The sequence below is a fragment of the Solanum dulcamara genome, chromosome 5, assembly GCF_947179165.1.
Source record: "Solanum dulcamara chromosome 5, daSolDulc1.2, whole genome shotgun sequence".
NCBI lineage: Eukaryota > Viridiplantae > Streptophyta > Magnoliopsida > Solanales > Solanaceae > Solanum > Solanum dulcamara.
Window position 1 is genome coordinate 62,440,409 of NC_077241.1, and position 10,619 is coordinate 62,451,027.

Consider the following 10,619-nt stretch of genomic DNA (forward strand, 5'->3'; position numbering starts at 1 on the left):
TTTTCTTGAGTTGAAATTCAAATTGTGATTATAAAAAGTAAATAATAATATGTTAAAACTATTGAGATTAGACGGGTCAAATTGGACGGGTCATGATCCAACCCAAATTTTAGCCCAATTGAGTCCAACCCATTTGAGTCCAAAGTAAATTTGGGTGGGTCATGATCCAACCCAATTTTTATTTCAATCCATTTTAATATTCTTAATTTCAACTCAATCCGCCCATTTGACACCTCTGGCTGTGTCAATCAATGCCCGCAGGATATAGTAAAGCTAAGTTTAGTAATACTTTCCTTTATATATTCAGAGAGTTTTTGTTTTGGTCAAAGAAAGTTAAATTGACGCACCAAGTGAAAAATCTTACAATCCACGGGGTCTTACAATTATTTGGAAAAGCGAGAGATCAACTCCCATTGAACAAGGCGTCCACATCTTGTGAAATGTGTTAAAATAATGTTATACACAAGTTCAGTAGCAGCAGAAAATTGCAACATCAATAGTCAAATAACACCAAACACTTTTTAGACTACTCTATTATCATGCAATATAGTACATGGGATTTGGAAGTTTAAAGGACCTCTGTGCTACAGCAAAACCCATCAAGTCACTCCATTGATCTCCAGAGTTCCCGTGAATCCTGTAACCTTCATCTTCTAACTCCTTTCTTTTCTCAGATTTGTATCGGGTTGCCGGTTTACCTTGATCGGAAGGTCCCCTGTTGCATTACAAAGGTTCAGCCACAGTTTTAGAGTTATTTGGCACGGCATTTACTTTTACAATTACATGTGTATTGATTCCAAAGAAAGAAAAACTATGAACTTCTTATGGCAAGGTAAATAAAGTGAAGAAAACTTAAAATTTGGTAAAATGGAGTACTCTCATTAAGGACAAGAAAGATGGTGATTTGGGAATTAAAAACCTCAAGCATCTTCTCTTTTTTTATGGAGGTCATTCTTTCAAGATCTACCACTTTTTGCGGTTAAAAACCTCAGACATCATAACATGAGCTTATTAATGAAGTGCTTATGGAGGTCCATACATCAGTGGAAGCTTTATGTGTGTGTTTATCAAGAAAAAGTATGGTGTTGATGGCTATTGGTGTACCAGATAAGTTTGAACATCTTATAGCGTATAAACGTGGAAGGGTATCAGATCACTATAGCCTTGTTTCAAGGCTAACTGGTTTTAAAGTTGGTAACGTAAGGAAAATCTCATTTTGGTTGGATAACCAGATTGGTAATGGCTTTGAAGGAGTTTACCAGATTTGTTTACTTTGGCAGTAAACAACTTTCTTTGGCTGATAGCAGACTTAAATGGTATTTTGATCACAAACTTTACAAGGAATTTCAATGACTGGGAGGTGATTCGGTTTGCTGAGTTTCCCAATCTCCTAAACACTTACTAACAACTATCCAATACTGATAATAGCTTACTAAGGAAACCTAACTGCAAAGAAGTTCTAACACTGAGTTCTTGTTACAGGGAGGCGGGAGCTAATAAAGGTAGAAAATCTGGCAAAGCCTTGGTCATGACTACAAATTTGGAGATCCAAAGCCCCAAAAGGTAGCTTATTTCGCATGGATAGTCAGCAATGGAACCCATCTCACACAAGGGAAATTGCAAAAAAGAGTTCTGCATTATATAGCAAATGTTTTCTTTGTAGGAGACAAGAAGAGACCCATCTGTCATTTATTTTTGCACTGCCAAGTTACTGCTCAACTGTAGCAGTTTTTCTTGAACATTACCAGCATGCAGTGGATTATGCCAGAACAACAACTGACTTGTTGAGATGCTGGACCAGAAAAGGAAATAGGAAGAGGAAGCTACTACGGTGGTCGGTGGAATACTATACCTGCTTGTATATGAGAGAAATTAGTGTTTGGAAGATGGTGCCAACTCCATTCACAAGATGAAGGCTAATTGAATATTTTTGTTTTGTTTTTGGAGTAGATTTGAACATATAAAAGAGGCTGAATGGATTTTACAGATGTTAGAATCATTACAAGATTAGCTGGGGCATGCTTTTGGGTTTTGTTTTCTGGCAATATTATACAGATTGAGAAGCACACCCTTAGTGCTGGCTCATCTATAAAATTACCTTGCCTTGTCAAAGAAAAACAATTGTTTGAATACCTCAAAATAAGCCTTTCCCAATTGCTGTATCCAGCATACACCATATTCTTTTCTGTATCATTCCTTTGATGTTCACTCCGACCAGTCAACAAGAATATTGTAAATCCTCGCTGCTGTAGCTCCTTGTACAGATTTAAACTTGGAGGTATAGCAGGAGCTTCAGCTTCATTCACCCATTTGTCAAAGGCAATTTCATCAAAGATCTCCGATCTACATACAACAGCAAAATGTAATCAACCACAGAACAACACAGTAACAACAAAGAATCTAAAGAATCACAGAAATCACATTTGACGGCAAAGTGTATCTTCAACTAGTGTTGTCAAAGAGAAAGCGTAGACACGTAATGTCTATAGGAGCTACAAGCTGAAAAGCACAATTAAAGTGTGAGTTTTAATGAAGAAAGGTGCAAATCAGGAGAAATAAAAAATTCATATGCATAATGCCAAAAAAGAAAAAACTATTAGCACAAACAACAACAATTACATGGACAAAGAAATTGAAAAACCTAAGTTACGTGAAATACACTACAACAAAGTTCAGAAATCATTTTAAGAATTTTGTTTGTGCAGAGATGCAATTTTAAGTTTCTACTTCAAACTTTTTGACTAGTTTTCAATATAAATTTCTTAGTTTCCACTCTTAATTACTAAATATTCATTTATAAGGTATCTTCAGAATTAGCATATAATTTATGTATTTATTGTTTAGTGCTTAAGGGAGGAGGATAAGAGGCGCTTTTGGGAGGATTTGGATGAGTTAGTGGGAGGTATACCACCTACTGAGAAGCTTTTCGTGGGAGGGGATTTCAATGGGCACATCGGGTCTATTTCAGGAGGGTATGATGATGTGCATGGAGGCTTTGGCTACGGGGTCAGAAATGTAGGAGGCCTTTCACTTTTGGAATTCGCAAGAGCTTTTGGGTTGGTCATAGCCAATTCGAGTTTCCCAAAGAAGGAAGACCACTTGGTAACATTCCATAGTTCGGTGGCTAAGACTCAGATAGACTTTTTACTCCTGAGGAAGGTCGATAGAGGTCTGTGCAAAGACTGTAAGGTCATTCCGATAGACAACCTTACAACCCGACATAAGCTTTTGGTGATGGATTTAGGGATCAAGATGATGAGGAATAAGAGGGTCGGGGATGATCGATCTAGGATCAGATGGAGGAGTTTGACCACTGCAAATGCCCTGGAGATGGGAGAGAAGTTGAAGGCCATGGGGGCCTGGGATAGTAATGGGGATGCGACCAGTATGTGGGATAGGACGGCTATTTGTATTAGGACTGTGGCAAGGGAAGTGTTGGGAGTCTCGACTGGTAGTCGTAGTCGGCATCGAGGAGACTGGTGGTGGAATGGAGAAGTGCAAGAAAAGGTGGAAGCAAAGAAGATGGCGTACGCAAAGTTGATAGAAAGCACAGATGAGGTGGAGAAGTGGACGAATAGGGAACTTTATAAAATAGCGAGAAAGGAGGCGAAGTCGGCGGTTTCGACGGCAAAAACAACAGCTTTTGAACGCCTTTATGCTGAACTAGAAGAGAAAGGTGGGGATAGAAAATTGTTCAGGCTAGCCAGGGCGCGGGAGAGAAGGGCACGCGATGTGGACCTAGTGAAGTGCATTAAGGACGAGCATGGAAAAGTATTGGTAGACGAGACCCTCATTAAACAGAGATGGCAGTCCTATTTCCATAAACTCTTGAATGAGGAAGGGGACAGAGACTTTGTGTTGGGAGATTTAGAACATACAGAGAGGCGTTGCGATTTTGGGTATTGTAGGAGTATTAAGGTCGAGGAGGTTAAGAGTGTCGTTCGTAGGATGCGCTGGGGAAGAGCAACCGGACCTGACGAGATTCCTGGGGAATTTTGGAAGAGCACGAGTTCGGTAGGTTTGGAGTGGTTGACTAGGTTATTTAATGTCATCTTTAAAACGGCAACGATGCCCGAAGAATGGAGGTCGAGCATAATGATCCCTCTATACAAAAATAAAGGGGATATCCAGAGTTGCAACAACTATAGAGGTATTAAGCTACTAAGCCATACTATGAAACTGTGGGAAAGAGTGGTAGAGATGAGGGTGAGGAGAGACGTGTCTATTTCAGAGAACCAGTTTGGATTTATGCCGGGACGCTCAACTACAGAAGCCATCCATCTTATGAGGAGACTGGTGGAGCAGCATAGGGAGAGGAAGAGGGACTTGCATATGGTATTCATCGACCTAGAAAAGGCTTATGATAAAGTCCCAAGAGAAATACTATGGACATGTTTGAAGGCTAAAGGTGTACCTATGGCATACATTAGGGTGATCAAGGACATGTACGAGGGAGCCAAAACCAGGGTAAGGACAGTAGGAGGGGACTCAGAACACTTCCCAGTGGTGATGGGGTTGCATCAAGGATCAGCTCTTAGTCCTTTTTTATTTGCCTTGGTGATAGATGGATTGACGCGACAAATTCAAGGTGCGGTGCCATGGTGTATGCTTTTCGCGGATGACATAGTCCTGATCGATGAGACTCGCCACGGAGTTAACGCTAAGCTGGAGGATTGGAGACATACCTTGGAGTCTAAAGGGTTTAAGTTGAGTAGGACAAAGACAGAGTACTTAGAGTGCAAGTTCAGTGAGACACCTCAAGAGGTTGATGTTGAAGTTAGGCTTGGTGCTCAGGTCATCCAAAAGAGAAGTAGTTGCAAGTATCTTGGGTCTATCATGCAAGGCAGCGGGGAGATTGACGATGATGTCACACATCGTATTGGGGTAGGGTGGATGAAATGGAGGCTCGCTTCCGGAGTGCTATGTGACAAGAATGTGCCACCAAAACTTAAGGGCAAGTTCTACAAAGTGGTGGTTAGACCGGCTATGCTGTATGGGGCGGAGTGTTGGCCAGTTAAGACTTCTCACATTCAAAAGATGAAAGTTGCTGAGATGAGAATGCTGAGATGGATGTGTGGGCACACCAGGAGCGACAGGATTAGAAATGAGGCTATTCGGGACAAGGTAGGAGTGGCCTCGGTGGAAGACAAGATGCGGGAAATACGACTGAGATGGTATGGACATGTGAAGAGGAGAGACACAGATGCCCCAGTGCGGAGGTGTGAGAGGCTGGCCATGGATGGTTACAGAAGAGGTAGGGGTAGGCCGAAGAAGTATTGGGGAGAGGTGATTAGACAGGACATGACGCAGTTACAGCTTACGGAGGACATGACCTTAGATAGGAGGGTGTGGAGGACCCACATTAGGATAGAAGGCTAGTTCATAGTCTCGTTATTCTTCTCTATTCATAGGTGTAGTAGTGCATTACGATCTCTTGCGCTTTGACTTCTGATTTCTGTTATTTCTGTTATTATTTATTACTTTCTATGCTTTGATTACTCAATTTTACCTGTGACGCTTTCATTATTTATTTAATCGTTATTTGTTATTAGTCTTTATTTATTTGTATTTATTTGTCATCTATTCGTTATTTGTTTGTTGTTTTTCTCATAAAGCTTTTAATTTTCTATTCTTATCTAACATTTTTTTTATGCATTTATGCTTTTACTGAGCCGAGGGTCTCCAGGAAACAGCCGTCCTACCTTGGTAGGAGTAAGGTCTGCGTACATTCTACCCTCCCCAGACCCCATGTTGTGGGATTTCACTGGGTTGTTGTTGTTGTTGTTGTTGTTGTACTTCCTTCTTCAAGGCTTAGCTCATGCGCAATGAGGCACACACTTTAGTACCTGTGGAATGCAATCCAAGTGAAGCGAGGCACCCAGACAATGTTGCACCTAATTCCAGGGATTAGGTACACTTGAAACAATCTGTCTACTAGACGCATCAAAAGTCTACCAGAGGCACACTTTCTTCTGTTCTTTTCTTGATAAGCCAGGGGAATACTTATCCCATTGTTTAATTTGACAATATTCTCACCATCAGTTTATCCAATATTTTTGGTAATGCATAGTTTATCCAGTACTTAGAATCAAGAATGCAGATAAGTCGAATAACAGATTGAGAAGCAGTAAAACAAAGCTACAGTTTTTCTGGTAACTACCAATCCCATTCCCAGTTTTACCATAAACATCTGCTTGAACATAAACTGGCTAAAACAACAGGATCCTTTCTGTTGTTGCAGTTTCTAGAATTATAGAACTTCTGTGGTAGTACCATATAACTTCTTCAATTTAGTTTCGAGATTACACAATAACAACATACCCAATGTAAATCCCACATCAGACTATGAAATCTTACTTCTAAAGTATAATAGCTTAAAGGCTAAGTCTTAAAGGAAAACAAACTTATAACTGCTTCAGCAGGTAATGAATTCTTCCATCGCTATATCATTCCGTACCTGCTCAAGGCACAGGAACAATTCACTGTAGACAATTATTGAGTTGTATGATCAGAATGCCAGAAGCAAGTAAAAGTCCACAAAGTGCAACCTATTTTAAATCTGAACATCTAAGCTGGCCCACTGTGTCAACCAAACTACACTAAATAAACTAGAATCTTCTTGGGTAGCAGTATCACGTGGAAGTCAACTTCAAAAGGAAAACTCCCGTATGAACATTGAAACCAAGGGGTTAAAATTTGAACATAACTTTGGCTCGATGTCTGGGTTTATACAAATAGTTAGAAAATCGGAATATTTACAAGAGCATTAGAACAGAGTAATCCTCGACAAAATACACAAATTGTACTATATACTTCTTGCTTAAGTAGCATACCAAGTTTTCCGGGCAAAACTAGCTGTCCTCAGATTGCTTTTAAAAGTTTGCCTCATGTGGTGAACACTCTTCCATCCTATGATTGATTGGTCAAAGAGGCATAATGGAGTATCCCTAAAGCTTTCCACAAAATAGAAACTAGGAGAAGTGCCAGGTACAGAAAATGAGTTGAAGAAAGATATACTGCTTGGAAACTTCAAGCTTGTTACACTTACCCAAATGCAAATTACACCTTGATCCTTAATAAATACTAGTTTACTTTCAACATAAAAAGAAGCTTAGGCTTATCTCAAGGCACCATCTCAAACCATTACCATTTTAGGTTCAGAGGAAAAAAAACACTAAATTAATTAAATTATATTCTTATTCTAGGATTTAGTAAATATCAAAACAGAAATAGAAAAAATGGAAACTCAAATCTCTGTGCTTCTACGAAAGAACATAATTTTGATATAAGTTCACCCTGCTGCTTTCAACAAGATAAAAATTTGCTAGGATAGCTTCAAGGAACTGCAATTATAAGTTTACTAATTGCATCAATGGAGTCTAATTTTCACCCTGAAGCCCTATCAAGTTTGCATAAGCAAATAAATAGATAATAAGACAAGCTACAGCATGAAGCTGCAAAATAACACTGCTCAAGCTGTTTGTGGCTGAACTGTGGTTGAAGATTTTACTCATAAACGAAAACAGTGAATTGGAGATTTTGAGAGTCTATAACTATTGATTGCATAGAAACCAATAGACTGTTCTTTTTGAGTATTTTCTTGAGTAGGTTGTGAGTGCTTGTTGCATCATGTTTGATAAACAAAGGTTATGGCATGACAATGGAGTGAGAGCCAAGTTTTGTCACGCTAGTTTGTTTCGGTTAGATTCAGATATGCATGCACACACAACTTTTACAGTAATACTTCATCTTGCAGAGGATACTTGTAAAGTCCAAGCGGATGCTCAACCAAGAGTTACTAGATTCATCATCACCACCACAAAAATAAAAGGAAATTTCGTATATTTTGGTACATCTAACAATCTACTTCAATATGGCATGATGAAAACATGTAAATCAACAAGTATATAAATTTTTCCTAGCAAATGAAGACGGGACTTGAATGGAGAACAAGGAATTATCACTTCTGCACAAGGCAGGTGATCTTTAAAGCAAGACCAACAAATTGGAGATTCAGTCTTTTGAGTAGCTAATTCTCAAATCTTAGTTCCAAAGAACGGTAAAGAACTCTCATGTTCAGAAGATGCATATTGCGGAGATGAGGATACTGAGATGGATGTGTGGACACACTAAGAGTGATAAGATTAGGAATGAGGTTATTCGAGAGAAGGTGGGAGTGGCATCTGTGGTAGACAAGATGAGAGAAGCGAGACTGAAATGGTTTGGGCATGTGCAGAGGAGGGGTGTCGACACCCCAGTTAGGAGGTGCGAGCGGTTGGAGTTGGGGGTTATGCGTAGGGGTAGAGGTAGACCGAAAAAGTATTGGAGAGAGGTGAATACACAAGATATGGCGATACTCCATATCACCGAGGACATGACCTTAGATAGAAATGAGTGGAGGTTGCGGATTAGGGTAGAAGGCTAGTTAAGATAGAATGGTGTCTTGCCGTGTGTCGGTGTAGGGGGGTCGTAGGTCTAGGAGTGACTTTATAGTTGTATTGTTATTGCCTTTGATTATCACATTACTTTGCTATCGTTATTGTTCTTGTCTTGTAAAATTTGCATCGTATTTTTTTTCCATTATGCTATACATATTGTTTTTCTCTCTTATTTGGGACTGTGACTTTTGAGCCGGGATCTTTCGAAAACAGCCTCTCTATCTCCATAAGGTAGTGGTAAGGTCTGCATATATATTACCCTCCCCAGACCACACTTGTGGTATTTCACTATTTCAGTGGTATGTTGTTGTTGTTTTGTAGTTCCAAAGAACACATATATTTACAAGCACCAAAAAAAAATTGAAAAAACATGAGTATCTCACTGAGGGCCAATTTATGTATTTATGCAGTAGCCTATCGTAATATCACCTAAGTTCCCCAATCATATCTAATGACATGGGCACTGCTGGATTTCTAATTTGTTGCCATTTATCTGATGTTGTGAATTAATGGTAAATGCTATCTTTCCCCAAGTCATATATATATTCCCCAGAATAGGCCAGTTTCTAACAAGCTAAATGAAACCAAAAGCGGGTAAAGCAGAGCAGTAGAATCATTCTACACTGTCATTTTCCATTTTGTATGATTTTCAATGGAAACCCTCTTTGTATGGTAATAAAGCTTATCGTTTGAACAATAATCAGTCCAGAGTACCCAAATGCGTGTGGAAGAAAAGAGAAAATCCAGCAATTAGAAAGAAAGTAATCATCACCCGAAGCCATGGGTGACATAGTAGGGCAAATTGGACAGGAGCGTTTCATCAATGTCGAATATCCAAGCGTCCATTCTATCATTTGAAACCTTAACTGTATTAGCAAACGCCAGTGACAGGTCAGCCACAGCAGCTGAATCTGAAGAATAACGATCCCGGCTCATGTAGTCCTCAACGAAGGAAGTGCATCTTTTAGGGATCAAAGTCCAGAAACCAGCGTCATTAGTTTCGACAGTATATCGCCAGCTATCACAGTAGAGAGCATTGTCATTGGGAATCTTGCGGTGGCGGAACACGCGATCGATGGCAAAAAGGTCCAATAATTGGGGGGAAATTCCGAGAATAGATTGAGAGAATGAGGTAGACATGAAAGTGAAAGAGATGAAGAGAGCTGCCATGAAGTTTTGAGCGTACGCCATGATAGCAGAACCTGCCAGTGGCGCCGCTTGGGGTATCAAGCTTAGCTATGGACAATGAATCCAACGGAGAGAGAGAAAATGGAGAGTCCGGAATCTTAACACATTTTAGGCGATTGACTTATAAGCTGATCTCACGCCTTTTTTTTTTTTTTTTATTAAAATCATTTTATGTTTAAAATAAGCCTCAATAAATAGTTAAGTTTATTTGAATGAATTTATTTTAACCAATTTAGAAGTTGAAAATAGCTTATAAGTCAAAAAAAAGTTGGTCTGCACCTACTTTTTTTTTAACTTATAAATTTTTTTCAACTTATAAGCTGTTTAAAAATAAGTAATTCAAACAGCTTAATTGTTTCGATGGTTGTTATGTAAGAGCCCGTAGCTTATTGTGGTGTTTGCCTGCCAATTTAAAATGCTAAATTTAAGTCATAAAGTTCTTAAAGTCATTCAAAAATGAAAAATTGGAAATCCTAACCTTTTTTTGAAGGGCTTAAAGTCATTTTCGTTGACCATAGAAATTACTTTTATATCCCTTATATTTTATTTTAATTCTCAAAGTACTCTCTCAGCTAAAGCCCTAAATTCACATTTGTTCCTCATTTTTTCAGCAACAACGGAGCAGCAGAATGTGAATAATGATGAAGGTAGAGCAACCCCTTTTCAAGAAATTAACACTAACAAATTTGAAGAACAGTATATGAAGGAGACTGAAATCAAGAAGACGAAGAAGGAGAAAGAACCAGATGTACGAACTTTTCATTCTATTTCGACACGGGCACCAACGCCGACGTCTGGCTACCACCTCCTTCAATGGTTATAGAGAAAAAGGCTGATTTTGCAAAGACCAGTGGATCTATGGTTAGCAATGTAATGCAGATGCAAATGGGTGGTGGTTCAAGGCCTGAATTTGGGTTAGTGGAAACAAGACCACCTTTGACGGCAAGAATGGGGTATTGGGGTAGAAATAAGACTGCTAGTACTTATGATTTG

At 39.2% G+C, this 10,619-nt stretch overlaps 1 protein-coding gene across 1 annotated transcript; it reads right to left on the minus strand.

The window, feature by feature from the left end:
• Positions 1 to 351: 351 nt before the first annotated feature.
• Positions 352 to 9,735, minus strand: LOC129889300 (acid phosphatase 1-like). The gene is made up of 3 exons (XM_055964549.1): positions 9,211 to 9,735; positions 2,134 to 2,343; positions 352 to 715 (listed from the first exon to the last, which is right to left on the minus strand). The coding sequence occupies exons 1-3, from the start codon at positions 9,627 to 9,629 to the stop codon at positions 538 to 540; spliced, it is 807 nt and encodes a 268-aa protein (XP_055820524.1). The 5' UTR covers positions 9,630 to 9,735; the 3' UTR covers positions 352 to 537.
• Between the last annotated feature and the right edge of the window lie 884 nt (positions 9,736 to 10,619).

What these genes read in the sequence shown, in the direction of transcription:
- LOC129889300 (XM_055964549.1), bottom strand. Translation starts at nt 9,629, where the DNA reads ATGGCGTACGCTCAAAACTTCATGGCAGCTCTCTTCATCTCTTTCACT. An exon ending in TATGTCACCCATGGCTTCGG is followed by an intron (nt 2,344 to 9,210) that starts GTGATGATTACT and finishes TGTTGTATGTAG; the next exon opens with ATCGGAGATCTTTGATGAAA. An exon ending in TGGGAAAGGCTTATTTTGAG is followed by an intron (nt 716 to 2,133) that starts GTATTCAAACAA and finishes GTAATGCAACAG; the next exon opens with GGGACCTTCCGATCAAGGTA.